The sequence below is a fragment of the Microcaecilia unicolor genome, chromosome 5, assembly GCF_901765095.1.
Source record: "Microcaecilia unicolor chromosome 5, aMicUni1.1, whole genome shotgun sequence".
Lineage (NCBI taxonomy): Eukaryota > Metazoa > Chordata > Amphibia > Gymnophiona > Siphonopidae > Microcaecilia > Microcaecilia unicolor.
This window is the reverse complement of record NC_044035.1, coordinates 108,726,659-108,749,705: the sequence shown is the minus strand read 5'-3', so window position 1 is coordinate 108,749,705 and position 23,047 is coordinate 108,726,659. Positions and strand designations below refer to the sequence as shown.

The window sequence follows — 23,047 nt, the reverse complement described above, 5'->3', positions numbered from 1 at the left end:
GTGCATCAAATATGTGCATTATTGGGTTTGGAAAAAAAAATATCATGCAGTAATTCACATGAGTTATTTTTCCTTTGAGAACCCCTTTCAAAACATACGCAAACTTGCTAATGAGCTGAGAAATCATGCAAGAAAGTGTGGTTATGGTTTTCTCTAAAAAGGCCCACAATGTCATGCAGACTTTTTGAAATAAAAATGCCACAAATCCATTTTGCATATTACATATTTCATTTCAACATCAAATTTAATAATTTGATACATTGGCTTCTATGGTTTTTATTCTGTGAAAGATAGATGTGAGCATACAAATTCTGGATAGGATTACATTTTTGTGGGATGAAGCCAAACTTCTCCTGAGATATGCTATGGAGGTAATTTTATAACTGTACAGATGTTAAATAGTAAATACATATTTTCTCCTGTGCACGTATGGAGGAATTTTCAAAGTGAAAATATGCATGCACTTTAAAATGTACTCCTGTTAATTTATATGCATTAGTTACACTTACTCTTTGACATTCACACACACATTTTCCAGGTTAAATTACATGAATATGTGTGTGTGTTCTATAGCATCTTTGTAAACCCTAACACTTTGACAATTCTGCACCGTCAATGCCTCTCTTCATTCCAGGTAAGGTTGTGAACATACAGGTGTATGGATCTAAGTCTACTCACATATTGGGAAAATTTATTTTAAAAAAACTATTTTGCACAGTTTACTCATAGAAATACCTTTGAAAAATTGTTTTCTATGTAAGTATATTTTTAAAGCATATTAAAAATGAGATTAGCTGGAGAGGTTCAGCTATTTACAATACCCAGGAGTTTTGCAGAGATGATGCAAAAATGTCCCTTAATACTGAAAAAAACCCTCCCTTGTCATGGAGCTCCTTAATGTCCTGTAGGTTCTCATACTCTCTTCCTCTTTTTGGCACACAGAATGATTGAAGTACCCCAATCCCCAGATGACATCACACTCTGTACAATTGAAGTGCAAGGAAATGAAAATGTTTGCATAAAATACATGGTTGATTGACTACAGCTGCACACTCAGCATGGAAGAAAGACTTTAAAAATAGTGGAATTTACTGTTTTTAGTTGGTACAGTTTTCAAATGTCCCTTGTTAAAAAAAATCCCTTCCTTATCCATAAGAAGTAAGCATAATCTTTCCTAGTAAGAGTAGTCACCAATTGCTTTTTTATTCTGAGACTATTATTAGCTATTATTAGATGTCAAACGAAAATTAATAAATGGATTACAGGTCCAAAAATGATATTAGTTTTAAGATTTGTAGGTCTGAAGTTTAGTACAGATAAATGGAATTTCACAGATAAGGGACCAAACAGAAGATAAGGACCCAAAGTTGTTACTAAATTGTAAGCTCTTTTGAGCAGGGGCTGTCTCTTTGTATCAGGTGTTCAGCGCTGCGTGCGTCTGGTAGCGCTATACAAATGCTAATAATAATAATTATAATAAAAAGTCCAAATATGGTCTTAGGTTTACCTTCTGTGGCCTTTAGTTTCAGTAGCAAACAGTAGTGATTAATTGTCATTACAGCCATTCCAATCCCTGCATAAATGGGGTTTCCCTAGTATTACTATAATTAAAATCATTTTATTTTATTTTGTTCTTCATTTTCAAGAAATCCCTTCTGTTGCAAAGTCATCCAAATCACCGGTAGAGATGATGTCTAAACCTCTAGAACCAGTGAAGTCTTTCACAAGATTATGTGGAGTTCCTTTTATATGTTGACTGTGAGACGCGCGCACAGGCTCAATATAAGGTTGGTTTTCTCCATGTTCACTGTAAGTATGGTCATGGTTCCAGCTTCCTCTTGCTTCTTCTTTGTGGTGCTGTAGCATCAATGTAGCAGGTGCTGAGAGCTGTGACGATGGTCTCACAGTTGTTAAAGAGGTCACAGGTAAAGGAACTAAACTAGGACATACCACATATGGATTGTTTAAAACCTCTGAAGAAGATGCACGAGACAAGTTGTCACCCGATGAAGGTACTGACATTTGAATGTACTTGCCAGTCTCTGGATCATAAAAGGTCTTAAGATGAACTTGAACTGGTATGTCTACCACAAAATATTGTCCAGAGTCAGGATCTTGAAGAAGTTTCCTTTGTGTCATGGGAAAAGGTGTAGGAGTTGTTGTCTGGGTGTCTGCATAGTTAAAAACATTGTGGTCTGTAGGAGTAAAAGCTGAATGAGGACGTACTAGACATGGTGAAGAACTCACTGAAAGGGAGGGTGGGGGTGATGGCATCCTCAGAACTGAACTAGCATCTGTGTTTTCTGTGTGTTTTCTCTGTGCCTCTGTCTTTCTTCTTTTGTTGTTTAGTCTCTTTGCCCGTCGCAGTGCTTTTTCGGTCTTAGGTGGTACAGTTGGGGGTTTCCCTGACATTTTTCCTGTATTATCAATACGATGTGAATGTTCATGTTCAACTTTGTTACCTTCTGTATCATTTAGCATTATTTTCCGGGCTGGAATTCCTTTAGTTTTTGGTGCCGTATATTTCACAGAAAGTTTTTCAATATCCTCAGGTATTGCTGTTGCTGAGGCTCTATCAAGGCTAGTGGTGTTCTCTGATGCTGATCTAGTTGTGAGAGAATATGACATTATCTCTGATGTTGGTTCAGTTATAGCAGAGCTTGGGATGGTGTTTGATATTGGACTAGAGCACGATATGTTTTCTGATATTGGACTAATAGTAGAAAACAGAATTTCTCTAACACAGGATTGGGTACAATCGAGTATGAGATACTTTCTGACATTGGACTGATTACTGTGGTATATGCAACATCATCTGACAATGAATTTGCATCAGTAAAATGTATACCATCAGATGCTCTGCTTGTCACAGGGGAGTATATTAGATCTTCTAAAGCTGAACTTCTTGGAGAACTTGTGACTTCATCACTAATTTTGTTTTTTAGAATCAAACTTTGATTCAGCAAAGTACGATCTCTACCATGCAGTACTTTATATTCAGAATCAGAATTTAAAGCAGTACAAAGCAAATTGTCTTTTAAGGTTGTAGTTTCATCAAAAGAACTGCATTTTGCTTTGATTAAATCAGGCTTATCTTTGTTTCTGTTTTTGATCTGTCCTTCCTCATTGTGTTTTCTAGCTGATTCCAATAAACTGTGCACTTCTCTTGATTCATCTACATCCTCTTTTAAATTTTGTAATGAAAAATCCACCATGTCCTCTAAAAAGGGAGTTCTGATTACTGGTTTGGAATATTTTGATGCAGATTTTAATCTATGAGCTGTCATCTGCTTTGTTTTGTGTGATTTTACATTGAGCACTAGAGGGTGCTCTCTCTCATTTTCATTAATACCTTGGAGCTCCCTGAAAATAGACTTTTCATTCTCCACGCTGTCTTCTGATTGACTTTCTATTTTCTTTCGACCACATATTATTGAATCATCTGACATACTCCTAAGCAAAGGTAACTTCACTGCCTTTATTACAGGTGGTGACTTATATGTGATATCTTTAACAGTAAACATATTTGGTTTTAATGAAGCTGAACAAGTTCTTTGAGGTACTTCTGAACTGGAACCTTTCTTTATGCTTTTTTCTAATAAAGAATTCAGGCAGTTGTCCTCTTGTTTGTCAAGTAATTCGCTATCTCTTGAACATTCTTGACTTTCATTCTGTGATTCCTTTATCTCACTTCTATCTTCTATTTTGGTACTACAGTTGCTTAAAGCATAGTATTGCAGTTCATCTTTATCTAAATTCTGATATTTCTCCTTGCTTTCTTGACCAGTATCCACATGCTTCTCACGTTCACCACCCATCTGTCTCTCTATAAAATATTTCTGCTCTTCCTGCTCCAAGTATATTTTGTCAGCTAAATTAAGATAAGGTTGCTTTGAAGAGTGTACACTCCCCTTGGCAATGTTATCATTACTTCCTAGTAATGCAATTTGCTTTTCATCAAAATGAATATCATCTGTTAGTGAAATATTACTTAAAGCGCTGGCATTTATATTTTGATCTTGACTTTGTTGCTCATTATTTTCTTTTATTGTATAATCCTGAACATCTGAAACTTGTAGCTGGCTATTTTCTTGACTTCTTTTCATGTGCTGTTCTACATTTGATTTTCTATTGTCTTTCTTATAAAGTTTCAAGGAGGGATAATCTACCCATTTCCTTAGATTCTGGTGATTGGTTTGCTGACCATAGAGAACATTTTTATTGAGTTCTATGTCTTCAAATGTTTCTTGTATTGTTGGGTACTCTTGTAAATTATCTCCATGGTGGTAAAACAAGTTGTCCTCTGTAGTTTGTGGTGAGCTTAAAGTGAGATAATTATCTGTCACTTGTCTGTTCATGTCAGTTTTGCCATTCCTACTTCCATCTTCCTGGGAATTTAAATTCTGCATAGCATATAAGTGGGCTGTTTTTGATTTTATTCCATCCTGTTCATTACTTTTCTCATGCAAATTAAGTGTTGTAAAATTTGATTTCACATTGTCTTGTTGTACGTTCTCTCTGAATTTATTTTTTTCTTCCATATTTTTCAACAATGGAGAAGTGCTATAAGTACTTTTAACACGTTTTCGAACATCCTTGAGATTGAACAATAAGCTTGGTGCTTTGGACTTATAATTGTCACGTGATTTATATTCAGTTGCATCTCGACACTCTTGCTCCTTTATTGTTGCCATTTCAGCTAATGGTGGTGTTATCAGGGCTGTTTGATCTTCTAATGAGTCCCTTGTATGTTTTCTTTGTATAACTGGTGTCAAAAGTTGAGTAATGTTAAAAGAAAGGCTGTCAGATTCAGTCCAGTTGGTCTGCATATTTACTTGATTTGCAAGAGGACGTGTAACTGTGTCCTGTTTAGGTACAGGTATATCGTCATCCTTGAGATTTTGTTTTTCATTTGAAATCTCTTGTGATGTTTCAAGTGTTTTTATGACCTTAGGTCGTCTCCAAGGTGCAGCGTTGTTTCCTAGTTCATCTTTAAGTTCTGAACTAAAAGGCTTTCCCACGCAGTGCATTTCACTGGATTCAGAGGATGATGTAACTTCAGATATAATGGCTTTATTGACTTGTTTTCTTGCCATTAATTTATTGGTAAATGGTGCTGCTGCTGATTCTGACCCTCCAGCCATATCTATATCAGGTTTTAGACTTGAAATCATGTTGCTGTTTTTGGATGCATTTTTTGTTAATGATGAAAAACCTAGATCCATATTGTCCTCATGTTCCCGGTGGGCAACCACTGGCCTTTTGACAACTGGAGATGTCAATACTGAATAATCTGCATTTGTAGGAGGAGCTTTCTTTTCTTGGTTTTTGGCAATAATCTTTTTGACCTGTGATGAGGGCAATGAAAAACTTTCACCCACATGGACATCTTTCTCCTGGTTTGTGATTAAAGCTCTTTTATTAAAAGAAGTTGAAAGAGAAGACATTTCATTCATTAAAACATCTTTTCCCTGACCCACATTTGTTGTCTTATTAGAACATAAGTCTGAAGATATTGGAGAGCCAACATCCATAAAGACTTCTTTTTCCAAATGTGGAACAATACTGTTTTTGCTATGTGATATTGATGCAGATAGACCCATAGGGACAACCATTTCCTGGTTTTGGACGATAGCTTTTTTTGTAGATAATAATGATGGTGAAGAATTTTTATTTAATGAAATATCCTGTTCCTGATTTAATACCATAGTCGTGTTAGAATATAATGATGGAGATAGAAAATGATCTACATCCATTAGGATTTCATTTTCCTTATTTGTTACCATTGGTATTGTTGCATATTTGCTAGATGGTGCAGAATGTGAATAACTTATATCCTTAAGGGCATTTTTTTCTTGGCAGGAGGCTGTTGTTTTTTTTCTAGAAAATGGTTGTGGTGGTGGTGGTGGTGGTGGTGGTGGTGAAGAACTAACATCCATGACAACCTCTTTTATCTGTTTTCCACTATTAACTGTTTTGCTGTGTAAGGCTAATGGAGGACCAGTTTTCCTAGTTGCTCCTTTTTCTGGTTTTGAGAACATCAATGACTTGGCAGATCGTGACTTTGATGAACCTACTTTCATAAAGGGCTCCTTTTCTTGACTTGTACCCATTGCACTTTTATTAGATAATGTTTTGTGCACAGGCAGAGAAATTACATTTAATGGTGATGAATCTTCACACCAATGAAGAAATTCTTTTGTTGGAACACAGTCAGAATATTCTTCTTTTCCAATCACTTTTCTGCTGTGATCACTCCATGATTTGAAAGCACTGTTTTCACTATGAAGAAAATTGCTTTGATTTGTCAGTTCTTTATCTCCTTCAGCTCTATGTTTTCTAGTCTTTTGGGGCACGTTATATACATTTGATCCAGGTATATGGGAAGAAGTTAGTGCTGCATTAATAAAACTGTCCTGAACATGACAAACTTCTTTTTTCAGTTTTCTTCTCTGCTTATTGTATTTGTCATTCAACCAATAGTTTTCTTGACATGCATGTGAAAATTCAGAAAGCTCTTTATGCATACCCGTTACTGTAGTGGTTTCCCTAGGATCACATTCTTTTTCTGAGATTGATTTAAATTTCTGAGAACTCTTTGGCATGCACAGTTTTCTTGTCATTGAGGGTGAACTCCAAGGATGCTCGTTTTCAATATTATCAAATGTCTTTATCAATGAGGACACTTTGGATCTTTGCTTTTTGTTCTTCGGGTCAGGTGCAGGAAATGAAAGTGTATCTGAGTTACTGTACCTAGAATCATCTTTTTCTTCATGAGCAAGTCTGGGTAACTGCTTGAATGTTGACACACATTTTACATGTTCTTTGGTTTGTAGAGAGTACTTGTTAAAGATATTACTATTTTGGAAGGCATGATTTAATGATCCCCCATTAAGTTTTCTTGAGAATTGTAGATTCATATCTGGTGATTGTGAAATTACGTGATTTATGTTGTCTTCCTCTGCAATGCACAGACTTCTAAAGGACCGGTCTGTAAGATTGCTAACTTCCCGATCGGTATCATCCATAATACTTCCAATACTGGAAGAATCGCTCAGACCATCTACTTGCTTCTTATGTTTCTGCATTGTCTCAATGTAGGTTAAATTTTCTTTTCAAATATTGCCTTCTGAAGATGGATCTTTTATTATATTGCTTGGGAAATTTTGCTATCTAGCCTTCTTTTTGAATATTCAGTATTCATTCAATTTATGGAATCAAAAATTGGAATTCTTCCTCTGTAAGACCAATGAAGACAAAACAGAATAAAGTGTATAATTTAATAAATATCAGGATATGACATAATATATAACATGGTATATTTTTTTATTGTAATATGATTTGGATATTGTTAGATTATGCTGTTTTAATACCTGCTAATCAAAGAAAACAGAGTTTCTGTGATGCAAATTCATGCAAATTAGTTTATGTATCTCAAAACAATGCAAATGAACATAAGAAAAAAAGACTTTGTGGGCCATTTTTGCTAGAAAAAATAATTATACTTCTGTGGCATAGTTATTTTTCCACAGTTCAAGAGGTCACTTACCACACACACACAAAATAGTCCCGTTGTCTAATGATGGAACAAAGTTTTAAAGGAACCACAAACTCCTCCAGTCATGACATCAAGCTTAAAAAATCAAACTACCCTCTAGTAGAGCCCCTACCACTGTAGGTTGCACCATCTTTTTCTAAGGGCATCTCAGTGCCCTACCCCTTTGACTCTCAACTCATTTCAGGGTTTGAGTGGGCCCGGTTGCACCATCTTGGAAAATTGTGCTGTTGGATCCCATGGCAACATTTGGCAGTTTTATTTGGCAATTTTACCTCTAAGATTAGTATTACTATGATCATTTGGGGATCAGGTCATGACATTTACCATGAAGGTACTGTCAAGGCAGGAGCAAATGGGTATTGCTTCTGGCCCCACTGGCCCCTAAACCCTTAAGATGAGCTGGGTGCTTAGGAGGCCAAAAGGTCTGGCCCTGAACTTTAGCTGTAGAAATTAGATGGTGCCTAACAAAGGTAGGGCTACTCTGAGAGTATATTATATGTTTAAGCCCCATGTTGGGTCCACTAGAATACCAGGGATCTGAGACCCCCTGAGGGGTGGGATGGTCAGAGGTGTTTGTCACATGGAGCTAGCAGCTAATTTAAAACTTTCTGCAGTCACAAATGGAAATATCCACAGGTCCCATTCATAGCAAGAAGTGAAAGATTCCTTGCAAAAATGTACCTATTAATGCAGATGAGCTAGGAATTTATTTGTGTTTTCAGAGTACTATATAAAGCATCTGCACACATAAAATGCTGATAATATATATAAACGGGCTCTTATAAAATGAAGCCACATCTAAAAGAATGCACGAAGCAAACTAGTATGTACTTGTGCAATTGGAATTCTTGGAGCAGACTGTGGGTGGAGTCATAGTTTATGCACATATTTTATAGTGTGTGTGTGTGTATGCTTAAGGCGCTAGCAGGTATGGGATAAATTCTCAAAAGGTCACCAAATTTTGCCTGGCTGATGAATGCAAAGGGTTGAATTCAGTAAATGGCACTGAAAGGTATTCTGTAATGGGCATTCTGAGATTGGCGCCTTTGTAGTATAGCACGTAGCACCGGGATCTACGCTCAACTTTGGCTGCGAAGAGTTACACCAACTGAAACCAAGTGTAAATCCCAGCAGGCACGTTGGGTGCAGATCCGCACTATTCTTTAACATTGCACATATTTTAAGAGAATGCCTCTGACCTGTCCATGCCCCTCCCATTGCCATGCCCTCTTGGAGCTATTCTATAAATAGGTGCATAAGTGTATTTTCATGCAGAGCTGCTATTTCTGCCCCATTTCGGTGCCTTGCTTCCATTAGAACACTTTTCCATGCCGAAAATTCAGCACAGAAGTAGCACCTAACATTCAGCGCCACATATAGAATTCCCCTGTAAGCTCTTGCGTTTACAATTGCCATTGTAGTATTATAGCACAAGTCTGAATTTACACACCCAACTTTAGGCATGAGTAGTTATGCCAGCTCAATGGCTGCATCTAACTATAGGCAGTTAGGTGCATAAATGCTAGTATTCTACAACATGCTCTACCCTGGTCCATGCCCCCTTGACGTTGCTCTGGAATTTAAGCATACAACTTATAAAATAGTGACTAAAGGCAGTTACACACCAATTAAGGCTGATTATAGCCTATTATTACTCATTAACACCAATTGTCAGCTAATTACTAAATTAATTTATGCACATAAGTGACCTTATTCTATAACCTGTGTGTAAAAATTTGCATACTTGTCGTAATTTGGGTTTACAACTTTCTAGAGTTAGGAGGATAATGTCTGTGCCTCTAATTTTTAAGTACATAAGTATGCCATACTGGGAAAGACCAAAGGTCCATCAAGCCCAGCATCCTGTTTCCAACAGTGGTCAATCCAGGTCACAAATACCTGGCAAGGTCCCAAAAAAGTACAAAACATTCTACACTGCTAATCCCAGAAATAGTGGATTCTCCCCAAGTCCATTTAATAATGTTGATTAGCATATTTTATCATCTATAAGCATGTGTGTACTTTATCTATGTTTCACCCAAACCTTGCACCTTGTACATGCCTATCAGCAGAGTAGCTGTCATCTCAAAGTGCATGCTTCTATGCCATTTTATATAAGAGGCCATTTACGATATAAGTGCAAAAATACAATATGTATTTTACAAAAGGCTTCCTTGTTCAGTAAGGGGCCCTTTTACAAAGTGGCAGTAAGCCCAACATGGGCTTACTGCTCAGCAATCCATAACTACTGCCGGCCCACCGGCGGTAGTTCCTTTCTCAGTGCGTGGCATGTCCAGTGCTAGAAGAAATATTTGAAAACTATTTCCGCAGGGGATTACCTAGCAAAATACGGGCCGTGCCACCCATTTACCACCTGGTTAGCATGGGAGCCCTTACTGCCACCTCAGTGGGTGGCGGTAAATGCTCCCCCCCACATGGCCACATGGTAAGAGCAATCTTATCATATGGCCATGCCTTTTTTTCGGGCCTTTTTACCCGTTGCAGTAAAAAGGGCCTCAGCACGTGGCAAAAATGGCCCCTGCTGCTAGCACGGGGCCCCTTTTATCACAGCTTAGTAAAAGGGTCCCTAAACCTTTTACAAAAATTTCCCAATTTAGTCGGCCCTTTTCTCACCCAGATCACCTACACAAAATTGGGCTTCAAATGTACAGTTAAAACGACAAATACTTTCCATATTAATGCTGTAAAGATTACTCAGTAAATTATAGTATGTTTTTTGGTGTGCCAGATAGATGATATCATCACAAATCCAAGCTACTTACAAGTTTTGATGATATTAAAGTTAGAATAGAAATGAAAGGGTGCTAATCTTAGCATTGCCGGCAGAAGGCAGCACTGTCCATGTACTCCCGAAGGTTCCTTAAATGATATTAACATAGATCACTGAGGTTTACTAGTTCCAAATGGTTGAGAAACAAAGGCCAAGTTAAACCAGATCTGATGCCAGATGGATCAGTATTATTTCCAGAAGCTGGATCTGCAGTCAATCAACTAATCTAATGCATCAGTCCCTTCACTTCTGTATTCCTAGTGGCAAACATCTAAAACATCCATGCACCTAGAAACTTTGTGAGCTATAATTTTCTGTTTTCTTCCATAGTAAAAACCTACACACATTTTAACTTCTGCATAATCTTAAACACACCCACACACAAACAAGCAGGATAGATTTTATTACTAAATAGAAGCAGTCAAACAAGAGTTAAAATCTAACGTTGAAATCTTACCTGTAGGGTTAGTAGAAACAGAATTTATAACTTCGGAGTGCTCTTGTCTGAGATTCTCTGTATTTAAAAGTTCCTCTCATACTTGTGTTTGGTCTCACTGTTTCCCATCTATAGTGAGAAGTTAATAATAGATCAGTGGAGTAGGATTTGACAGAAGTGGTGACAATCTTAATATGTGCTTGACCTTCAGCTGTTTCTGACCTTAAATAAACACCGTTCATTAACAATGTAACACACATTCAGTAGGCTGCCAAAGACTTGGTGCTATCGGGGTATTTATTGGTAATTTTGTAGTTATTGTTTCTATGTATATAGATCATGCCTCAAAAGAACAACCAGAAAAACCTTTAGAACACTCCACCCATATTAAAGTTAACAAAAACAGTACTATTAAAAAAAACAAACATATAATCATAATAAAATTAAAAACTCATAATCATAATAATCCTTATACAAATTATGCTGTCCTGGAGTATTTGGGAAGACCGCAAGTATGCTTTCTTGAAAAGAAAAGCAAAATATTTTTAAGGGATTCTAGTGATGCTTTGAAATTTTGCAGCAGCAGCATGTAGCCATGTCCTGATACAGAGCTTTGGATCGAAACCAGGGGCATAGCCAGACTTCGGCGGGAGGGGGGTCCAGAGCCCGAGGTGAGGGGGTACATTTTAGCCCCCCCAGCGCTGATGACCCCCTGCCATTGCCGATCCCACCACCACCAACTTTGCCCCCCCCCCCCCGCCGACGACCCTCTCGCCCCCCCCTCCCGCCACCAACCCGCTGTCGCCATCGCCTGCCTTTGCTGGCGGGGGACCCCAACCCCCGCCAGCCGAGGTCCTCTTCTTCCCGCAAAAGGCTTCCTTCTGTTTCTGACGTCCTGCACGTACAACGTGCAGGACGTCAGACTCACAGTATTATATTTCATCTTCCATTTCGTCTCATACACTTTACCCAGCATAAGCTTGTCTGACTGCTCCTCCGGCCTTGGTCTGTTGTCTCCTGTTCCTGCATGCTGGGACCTGGATGATTTCATTAACACGATATCACGCTAATGCAATCATCGAGGTCCTGGCCCATAGAAGCAGGAGAGAGAAGCAGACCTGGAAGCAGGCAGGCAGGAAGAAACTTGCTGGCGCCAGACCCCACCTTGGAGGCCAGGCCCAGTGAATCCCTCCTCCATGCCCTTCTAGAGAGTCTCTTCTATCTAGTGATTCAACCACTGGAAAAATTCCGATCCCTTCAGCATCCCTCCAGATCGGGCCACACCCATCAAGGCAAACACCTTCCTCTCCAACTAGGACTCTTCTCATCATCCAGATTTCCCAGGTGCACATTCCTCCAGATTACTTGTCATGCATGTACCCTTCTATCCACACAGGGAGCTAGCAGCACAAGTTTCACAGTTTAAGTACATAAGTACATAAGTAATGCCATACTGGGAAAAGACCAAGGGTCCATCGAGCCCAGCATCTTGTCCACGACAGCGGCCAATCCAGGCCAAGGGCACCTGGCAAGCTTTCCAAACGAACAAACATTCTATACATGTTATTCCTGGGATTTTGGATTTTTCCAAGTCCGTTTAGTAGCGGTTTATGCTCCCTGCTGTGATCGGACCCATTCTTCGGAGGGCTGTCCAGTGGCCAGGCTCGCTGAACTTGGGTTTCCCCCCAACTGTTGCATCCCCCCAAACCATTTCTTCCGTCTGTGTCATCCGGCACCGGTATGGGTTCAGCTCTTGGGGTCTGAGTTGCCTCTCCTAACTCCTCCACATCGTCCGAGCTCTCTTGTTCATCATCCTCCAGGGGCTCTGGAGCCATTGATTTAGGTTCACACTTGCCACACAACCACGGAAGTAGCACAGGTTCTTTCTGTGCCTCACAGCGGCCACATATGAACTGCCCCACAGCTTTTCCATCAGCTATGGTCACTTCCAATTTAGCTCCCCTGAAAGGCATGCCCAGTCTCAGGTTTGCAGCCATCTTCTCTTCGGCCACCAACTTATCACCCTGACCTCTGCTTCTCTGGGGTGCGCAAGTGACATCACCTGCTCCATTGTCCAATAGCAGCTTGCTCCCAGGGTTTCTGCAGCGTGCTATTACCATAGTTCTCTGTTCTCTTCCTCCCTGGCTGACACAAGAATCACCACCATGATGTCTTGGCCAGTTCTTCCCACCCTTTACCCAAGTACTCAGTTTTGGGTGTGTTTCTCTGTCTGTTTGCATGGGCTTTTCTCTGGGCAGGAGATTTGAATCTCTGTCGGGCTGGCTTCAACAGTCTCTCTGGTATCAAATTTGTAAATCCCAGGCCCACGTGACAGGCCTGTCATATTTGTAATCCACAGACAAGTCAATTTTTGTAATCCTTTAACCAAAGTTTTTTTTTCCCTTCCGCTTCCTCAATAGCTTCCCAAAGGCCCCACAATAGGTGCCATTTTGTGTAACCTGGGTCTCACCCAGTATTCACTCTGGATCTGAGCCACAAAAGAAACTCACACTTATTCAAACTCCACAGTTTCCACTCACACTCAGGCCACTCAAGCCCCACACTTCTTTACAATCTTCTTACAGTCGAGCTGGGGTGTGCAATGGTCCTGAATAGCGATCCAGGGGTTTGGGAGATACTTTTCCAGTTTGGGGTTCCACTCTGCTCTCCAGTCCAGGAACCATGTGATACTCCTGAAGGCTTAATAACAAACTTCTGAAAAACTCTTAATTCAGTAATCCCTTCCACAGTCAATGATAAACTCTTCTATAACCCAATGTCAGACTTTTGTTGTTCTGTGGGAAACACTTTTCTCACTGTACTTCTCAGGAATGTATATAGGAAGTATTTCTTCACAGGCTATTTACAAATATACTGTTTCTCCACTTATGCCTATCCTGCAGCCAGATGTAACCCCAGGGCTGTTTTCTCTTCCTCCTCCTGATGCACATCAGTACCATCAGGCACAGATCCCTTATGGCTGCTTCCTTCCATGGCTTCTTCCTGCTCCAAACCCAACTTACGGGCTTGACTCCTCAATCCACCAGAAGCTCTGGCTCCTTCACCAGTTGTTGTAGATAGGTCAACAATTGTTAAAGCCCAAATTTAAGATGGCATTTCAGGATCACTTGGCAGGGGCTTGCAGGCAACCAAAGACCTTTTCCTCAGTAATTCTCTTATCTCCTCCCAACTCCTCCCACAGCTGTCACTCTTCCCCCACATGGACACTATATTTCTACATTCTATTCCATACTCCACCTGGGCAGGGCTTCCTCCCACCCAGGGACCTCCCAGTCAGTCATCCCACTGACTCTCTACTAGGGCTCACCCCTTCAGTAATCCCAACAATAGCAATGTGGTAACATAGTAATTGACAGCAGACTTGTACAGTCCATCCAGTCTGGCCAACAAGGTGACCAGAGTTGAATATGTCACTCTGCACAGGTTCCATTTCTTCATGATTTAACACGGATATACTTAATCTCTGTCTCTCCCTGCCAATTTTGGGGCACAGACTGTAGAAGTCTCTCCGGCACTGGTTCTACTTCCTCACAACTGGAGTTTACTGTTGAAGCCCACTCCAGCCTTGATCCTGCTCTGTTTTTACCATTTATGGGACACAGTCCATAGAAGTTTGCCTGGCATTGGTAAAATTTCCTAAGCTCTCAAGCTGCCGTCAAAGTTCACTCCAGTTATGAGGTCATTTAAGTTTTGCTTTAATTGGATTTCATCCTTTTCTATATAGTGTTCCTCTGTGTTTATACTTACACCATCCTAGGTTCCACATTAGAAGTCACAACCCAGAAAAAGATATAGGTGCCATCATGGACAATATGTTGTAAACTTCTGCTCAGTGTGAAGTAGCAGCCAAAAGACTGATAGGAATATTAAGAAAGGAATAAAGAATAAAACAATATCATAATGCCTCTGTATCATTCCCTGGGGAGATCACACCTTCAGTATAGTGGAATAAGAAAAGGTACAGAGAATAGGAACCAAAATGTTTAAGGGGATGGAATGCCTCTCATATGAAGAAAGGCATAAGTGGTTAGAGCTTTTCAGCTTAGAGAAGAGATGGCTGAAGGAAGAAATGATAGAGGTCTATAAAATCTTGAGAAAGTAGAACAAGTAAATACAAATCAATGTATCTCTTTCAGAAAGTATAATGACTAGCAGACACACCAAAAAGTTACATCATACTACATTTAAAACAAATAAGAGAAAATATTATTTTCACTCAATGCAGATGTGAGGGAGTGGGTGGTATAAGGCAGGGTTTCCTTAGGAACACTCCCTCACTGAAGTGGATCCACCTTAAGAATAAATGTGGTAGATTGTCTGACCAGGAGGGCAGGGCTCAAGGGGAGAAGAGGAAGTAAAAAGCACTCTGGAAGAACAGGATAGGGAGGACCTGAAGGAAATAGTCTCCAAGGGAGAGGCCGCGAGTGAAGGAATCCTCTCAGGGTGTTTATGTTGGGTGTAGTACCTGAAGGAAGCCCAGAGAAGAGGAGCAACACCACAACAGATGTTGCTACTTTGTATTTGCCAGAGGTAGAAGCTTATTTGAGGTACATAAGTATTGCCATACTTGGAAAGACCAAAGGTCCATCGAGCCCGCATCCTGTTTCCAACAGTGGCCAATCCAGGTCACAAATACCCGGCAAGATCCCAAAAATGTACAAAACATTTTATACTGCTTATCCCAGAAATAGTGGATTTTCCCCAAGTCCATTTAATAACGGTCTATGGACTTTTCCTTTAGGAAGCCGTCCAAACCTTTTTTAAACTCCGCTAAGCTAACCACCTTTACCACATTCTCTAGCAAAGAATTCTAGAGTTTAATTACACGTTGAGTGAAGAAACATTTTCTCCAATTCGTTTTAAATTTACTACATTGTGGCCTCATCGCATGCCCCCTAGTCCTAGTATTTTTGGAACGCGTGAACAGACGCTTCACAGCAACCCATTCAACTCCACTCATTATTTTATAGACCTCTATCATATCTCCCCTCATATTACTTAGATGTTCTGCTATCCTAAGCTTTATCTTTCTACTAGTCTGTCCCACATACCGTTTCTGACATGGACACATTATAACATAAACTACCCCTTCAGACTGACAAATTTATCTAGGAACCTGGCTGATATTGTGATTTTAGAAGTCAGGGCCAAGCTGGGCCCAATTGTGCTGAGTATTGAAAGACAAGACTTGAACTCTGGGAACTCTAGGACAGAAAGACAAGGTGGTTGAGCTGTCTTTTGGAGGGGCAGGTAGTAGTGATCCCGGAAATTATAGATCAATAAGCCTGACATTATTGCATGACACAATAGTGGAAACTATTATAAAGAATAAAATTACAGAACACATAGGAAAACATAGTTTAATGGAATTGTGTCAGCATGGACTCAGCCAAGGGAAGTCTTGCCTCATCAATTTGCTTCATTTCTTTGAAGGCATAAATAAACATATTAATAAAGGTGAGCCAGTTGATGTAGTGTATCTAGATTTTCAGAAAGCTTTGACAAAGTTTCTCATTAGAAAATGAAAGAGTCATGAATTAGAAGACAATGTTCTGTTATGGATTAGGAATTGGTTCTTGGACCGAAAACAGAGGGTAGAGGTAAATGGCTATTTTTCTTAATAGAGGAGGATGAATAGTGGAGTGCTGCAGGGATCTGTACTGGGACTGGTGCTATTTAACATTATACTTTTATAGGCAAGGTGGTGTTCACAAAGCTTCAACAGCCAGCATAAACCATTCCCACGTAAAAATTTCACCAGGACACTCAATTCTTAATCCAACTCTTCTTTAATGTAGTAATAATAGCAAATAAAGAAAATCAACTTGCAGTTCAGTTGCTTAGAAAGAATTGTTACCTTCTGCAAACTGAGTCTGTATCTAGCTACCACTGAGGCAAGAAGATGGCCAGAATCTCATCCCAGCAGAGAGGAATAGCTGTAATTCTTAAAGGGGAAAGTGTGGATTAACTTGGGAAAATTACATGGGAAAATGGTAAAGAATTTTGATGGAATCACAGTAGATTAAGGAGGGATCAACCCCTAGAAACAGCTGCTGATCATAAAGGTATGGAAGGAAGACTGGAACTCTCTATCACAGCCCCCAGAGGGGGAGGACTGGCCCTGGCCCAAAACTTAGAGCCAATAAGGAAAACTCACAAGGAGTCAATCACAGGAAACTGCAAACTACAAGAATGGCAGCCCTAATACCCAGTGCTATCTATACATAAGACTATGCAATTGAATACAAATACTATATATATATAACAATGCACCCTGCTACCATGAATATGGGGGCAAAACAAGCATATTTATAAATTATTTGGAAATCGGAATGACAATTGAGATGATTAAATTTGCAGATGACAGTTCTTCCCTTACTGTGGCCAGCTGCTGTTCACTAACCTCCTGCTGATGTTGAGCTTCAGCCTGAACTGCTTCCATTTTCTGTGCTGTGGTTACCTCTGCTCTCTGACAGCATTTCTCCAGGTCCAACCCAATCTTATCCACTACTTTGTGTTTCCTTCTGTATTATGTGCTCACCAGCTTCCTCCAATGCCTGCATATTTCCTATCAGGATTTGCAATAAATTCTTGTTCCATTCTAGAGCTACCTTCAAGCATTGCTCTACCTTACTAGGTTTCTTTCCAGACTCCCTTAAAGTCTGCAATTCTGCATCCACCTGGGCAATATTTTCCCACAGGGTCTCCTGTGCCCTACCTGCACTATATTGGTTTGGTTTCTTGGGCTTCTCCTAGCTACAAGGTCCAAGCTCATGCTCGGGTTCTGTTTTCACCACCCTGGTGGAAACTCAAATCCTTTTCTCAGGGCCCATCTCATAAGGGCATTCCTCTTCAGTGTGGCCCTTAAGCAATCATAATATACAAACACTGGTAGACTGCTCTTCCCTCTGCTCTCCGTGCGACCCCATCTTTATCTGGTCACCCATACAACATCAAGCAATCAAGTTGGACACCCCAGCAATGTGTTTACCTCTTTCCTATTCTGGTTCCCCAATACCCTTTCCTCTTGTGCCCTTTAGGCCTTCAAATGCCATGGTTCCACTTCCAGATTCCCTCTGACAGTCACATTCAACAACATACTCCCCCAGCAAAGGCTCCATTAGACCCATGGAACCTCATATTTCAGAGTCCCCATTATCCATTTTTGAGGGCCTTCTTCCTAGATGAGTCTTCCCTGGCAGCGGGATCTCCACTTTTGCAGATCTCCTGGATTTTCCTTGACCCATGTCTCCAATCTCCCACTGTGGAGAATGGTTTTCCTGCAGCAGGATTGGTAATTCAATTTCAAAGACATAAAACGTTTCCTTGAAAAAAACTATATACTTGCAGATCACTCCCCAGCTACAAACAAGAAAAATGGGGTGGCTGTTCTTACTTTACATATTAGTAATCAATCTACAGATTCAGAAGGCAGGTGGATTAAATTAGATGTTAAAAAATAGACAACATTGAATACACCCTTCTGAATGTGTATGCTCCAAATAAAGACTCCCCAGAATTCTTTCACCTCCTGGCACTGAAAATTAATAATTCTCACTATTCAAATGTAATTCTAGTGGGGGCAGTAATCAAATTCAAGATCAGTTTCTGTATAGACATGGAGGGGCATTTTCGACCAGGGATGCCTATCTCTAAGGGCGTCCATCTCCGAGGACAGCGCCGCGAAGGGGAGGGGCCGACCGTATTTTAGAACGAGATGGCCGGCCATCTTTCATTTTGATAATATGGTTGGGGCCGGCCAAATGTCAGAGATGGCCGGGTTTGAGATGGCAGGCCTCGGTTTTCGCTGATAATGGAAACTGAGGCCAGCCATCTCAAACCCGGCCAAATCCCAAGGCATTTGGTCGTGGGAGGAGCCAGCATTGTAGTGCACTGGCCCCCCCTCACATGCCAGGACACCAACCGGGCACCCTAGGGGCACTTCTAAAAATTAAAAAAAAAATTAAAATAGCTCCCAGCTGCATAACTTCCTTACCTTGGTTGCTGAGTCCCCCAAATCCCCCCAAAACCCACTCCCCACAACTCTACAGCATTACCATAGCCCTTATGGGTGAAGGGGGGCACCTACATGTGGGTACAGTGGGTTTGGGGGGGGGGTTGGAGGGCTCCCATTTACCACCACAAGTGTAACAGGTAGGGGGAGATGGGCCTGGGTCTGCCTGCCTGAAGTGCACTGCACCCACTAAAAACTGCTCCAGGGATCTGCATACTGCTGTCTGGGAACTGGGTATGACATTTGAGGCTGGCATAGAGGCTGGCAAAAAAATGTTTTTTTATTTTTTGGGTGGGAGGGGGTTGTTGACCACTGGGGGAGTAAGGGGAGGTCATCCCCGATTCCCTCCAGTGGTCATCTGGTCAGTTGGGGCACCTTTTTGAGGCTTGGTCGTGAAAAAAAAGGGTCCAAGTAAAGTCAGCCAAATGCTCGTCAGGGCCGGATTTCTTTTTTCCATTATCAGGTGAAGCCGGCCATCTCTTAAGCACGCCCCCGTCCCGCCTTCTGTACTCTGGCGACACGCCCCCTTGAAGTTTGGCCAGCTCTGCGACGGACTGCAGTTGAGGCTGGCCAAAATCGGCTTTCGATTATGCCGATTTCGGCAGCCTTGAGAGATGGTCGGCCATCTCCCGATTTGTGTCGGAAGATGGCCGACCTTCTCTTTCGAAAATAAGCTGGATAGTGTTCCTACCATCACACTAAAACTCATCACACTCCTTTCTCCTTAAAAAAACCTCTCTTGGTTTAATAGACATTTGGGGACTTTTTCACCCAACAGAAAAAGAGTTTACTTTTTTTTCTACCCTCACCTTAGCCACTTCAGGATAGATTACTTTTTAATTTCAAAGTCTCTCATCCCTTTTGTTACTGACTCCTCTATTCTTGGCACTCATAGATCATTCTGCTCTCTCTCTTAATATCTCAGGAGTTACCTCACTTTTCCTGGAGATTTAATGCTAACCTCGTCAAAGATGAATCATTTTTTACTTTACTAGAATAATCCACCACAGATTATTTTACTAATAATAAAATTACTGACTACCCTATAAATATTTGGTGGGATGCTTATAAAGCCACAATATGTGGAGTTATAATTAACTTCACAGCAGCAATAACTAAACTGAAAAAGAGAATTGGATGCTCTTGAACAAAGTATTACAACTTTAGAAAATGCCTACTTCAATACACAAGATCACAATACCTATTAGAAATTACTTATAGCCAAATTAAAATTTCACCAGAATTCTAAGTAAAGAAGCGATATCTATTTTTCTACAAAAATCTACAAATTATACAGAATATAACACAGGGGCCACCTGCTGGCACAGTACCTTAAGATTAAAATACATCACTCCAAGATATCTCATATTACAGATGCTGATAGGATCATGCATTACACTGATCTTAATACTGCCCAATAATTTTCAGTTTACTATCAACAACTCTATAACTCTGAAATAAATCCCTCAGAATCCCTTTTTAATTCCTTTTTGGATAATCTTACTCACCCATCCCTCTCCTCTGCACAAAAGGCATCCTTAGATGCAAGTATCTCATTGTCAGAAGTATTGACAGGAATTAAGGAATTACCTAGAAATAAATCCCCTGGCAATGATGGTCTAACAATTGAATTCTACAATGCTTACCTGCTGTTCTTAGTCCCAGACTCCTCACATTATATGAACATATGGTCCAGCATAATGGGGAAATGGCCTCTTTCCTGGATTCTAAAATTATAGTCATCCCTAAACTGGGGAGAGACCCAGTTAATGTTTCAAATTATCACCCTATATCTCTTATAAATGTAGACAATAAAATTTATGCCAAAATTTTAACCAATCGTTTAAAAAAAGTTGTTCCCTTCCTTATACATCAAGACCAAAATGGTTTTGCACTTGGAAGATTGCCCTAAGACAACTCTAGGTTATTCTGGAACAAATTGCAAACTCCATTGATAGTGAACAACCATTAATTGCTTTGCCCTTGATGCTGAGAAAGCATTTGATCAAATTGAATGGCCTTATCTCTTCAAAATTCTTCACTGGTTTGGCTGTAACAACCCCTTCTTGAATATGATTAAGCATATTTACAATTCTCCTCAAGCATTCATTTTTTCTAATGGCATTTCTTCTTAGAAATTGTATTTCAAACAAGGTTACCCCTTTTCACCACTATTGTTTAACTTGGCCCTAGAACCACTTGCAATTTCCATTCGCGCCAACCAAAACATATCAGGTATTAAACTTTGTGATGAATCATTTAAATTATCCATATGTGCTGATGACATTTTAATGTATGCAACAAATGACTCCATTCCCCACATCTTTACTTGCATTAAATATCAGGGTATAAAGTCAATTGGTCAAAATCTGCTATTATGCCACTCTTTGTATTAAAATCTAATGTCACTCAATACCCATTTATTTGAGAACATAAAAATCTTAAATATTTATAAATAAACTACAGCACCTCCCTAGAAAACACTCTTAAACTTAATGAATCCAGTATCCTACAAATTACTAACGATCTACTAAATTCATGGACCAACCTCTTTCTATCACGGTGGGGTAAAATTGAACCTTTAAAAATGGTACTAGCACCAAAAATTAATTATGTTTTCAGTATGATTCCTGTATTATTTAAAGATTCATTTTATTTAAAAAACTCAATGTGATAATCTCTAAATTATTATGGAAATCCTCTACACCTTGTATTGCCATTAAAAATCTTCAACTTCCTAGGAACCTTGGTGGCTTAAATATTCCAGATTTTAAACATGATCATTTAGCCTTTCAAATTTCTCAGGCCAAACATTGGTATTCACTTTCCTTTTCATATCACACTTCTAGAAGGGTGATTTTTGAAAAAGAAAAATTGTTTCCCCTACCATTAAACCTACTCCCTACCATGAACAAGTTTCGCTATTCTGTAGACCTTTTTAATATTAAAAAAACACCTCAAGTTCAATTAATTTTGTATGCTCTCTTTTAAAACTTTAATGGTCAAACTCAATGGATATCTCTATTCGGTATAAATCCCCCTTCCCACTTAAATCATTTCCAAAGCTTCACAACACTTGGTTTTCTGCTAATATTTGGTCTCCCACTCAGTTGTTGTCAAACACTAACATTATTCCTTCTCAGGATTTTTGTAATCATCATAACATCCCTCATACTCACAAAACGTTTCGGGATCAATTTGTTCATTTCATTAGTCATCTTTATCCTATACCGCAGGCTCATCAGGATTTAACTTCAAGCATCTCCAATTTATGTCAAACTCGCATGGTTCCCAAGTCTGCATCAAAAATCTATAAAATTCTACAAATGACTAAACTGAATACATGCTCCACTCTCTTCTCTGCCTAGGAAAAGGAATTGGATGTTTCACTCTCCAAAAAAAAAAAGGGAACTTTTTTGGACCAAAACCATGTGTTCTTCCTTATCAGCTGTCCTTCTACAATCTACCTACTACATCCTTCACAAATCCTATTGGACACCTGCAAAACTTACTAAACTTAGCCATAGTATATCAGATTTGCTTTGGTCATTTCAATTCGCAGTGGGATCTCTTGATCATATGCTATTTCATTGCCACAACTTAAAATCATATTTGAAATCAATATGGGATGTTCTTCAAAAATTATTCAACATTACAACTATTTTATCATTTAAAATTTTAATTTTAAAATCATCCACCCCTAATCTACCAATCCCACTCAAACATGCTAAACTATTTAACTTGATGATCTCACTCACCCTTCATCTAATTGCTCTAGATTGGAAAAAGAATTTGAATATTTTTTTAATGCAGTCTTGGAACTGGGTAAGGCCCTTTTGAGGCACTTTGCTCTTATGAATGCCAAAGTTCAACTGAATTCCTCTAATACTGAGCATCTACGTAAAGATTTATTCCAGGCAGCACAGAATGTGGAACTATATACTGAGCAAATTAAGAATTCTCAAGTTCTAACTGCAACTTTGGTTAAGGAGAACTCTGTATTAAAAAGGAAAATGGAGTTTTTGGAAAATTCTATGAGACTTTCAAATTTACATTTGATATATTTTTCTAAGCTTCCTTTGCTCTCTGCTAGAGGCATGTTTCAATGAAATATGCTGTTCTAATCATTTATGAACGTGATTGGAATGTAAATGTTAGAACCCACTTTATAGAATTATCATTTATCACCCAGATTCTGTATAGTGTGACTTGAGTTGTGCACACAAT

General features: G+C 39.6%; 1 protein-coding gene across 1 annotated transcript in view; it reads right to left on the bottom strand.

The window, feature by feature from the left end:
- Positions 1-225: 225 nt before the first annotated feature.
- C5H10orf71 (chromosome 5 C10orf71 homolog) overlaps positions 226-23,047 on the bottom strand; it is a 61,995-nt gene continuing 39,173 nt past the window's right edge. The window contains 3 exon segments of the mRNA XM_030203173.1: positions 226-2,653; positions 2,656-7,238; positions 10,807-10,914. Coding sequence (XP_030059033.1) covers positions 1,642-2,653; positions 2,656-7,088 — 5,445 coding nt within the window. The 5' untranslated portion in view covers positions 7,089-7,238; positions 10,807-10,914 and the 3' untranslated portion in view covers positions 226-1,641.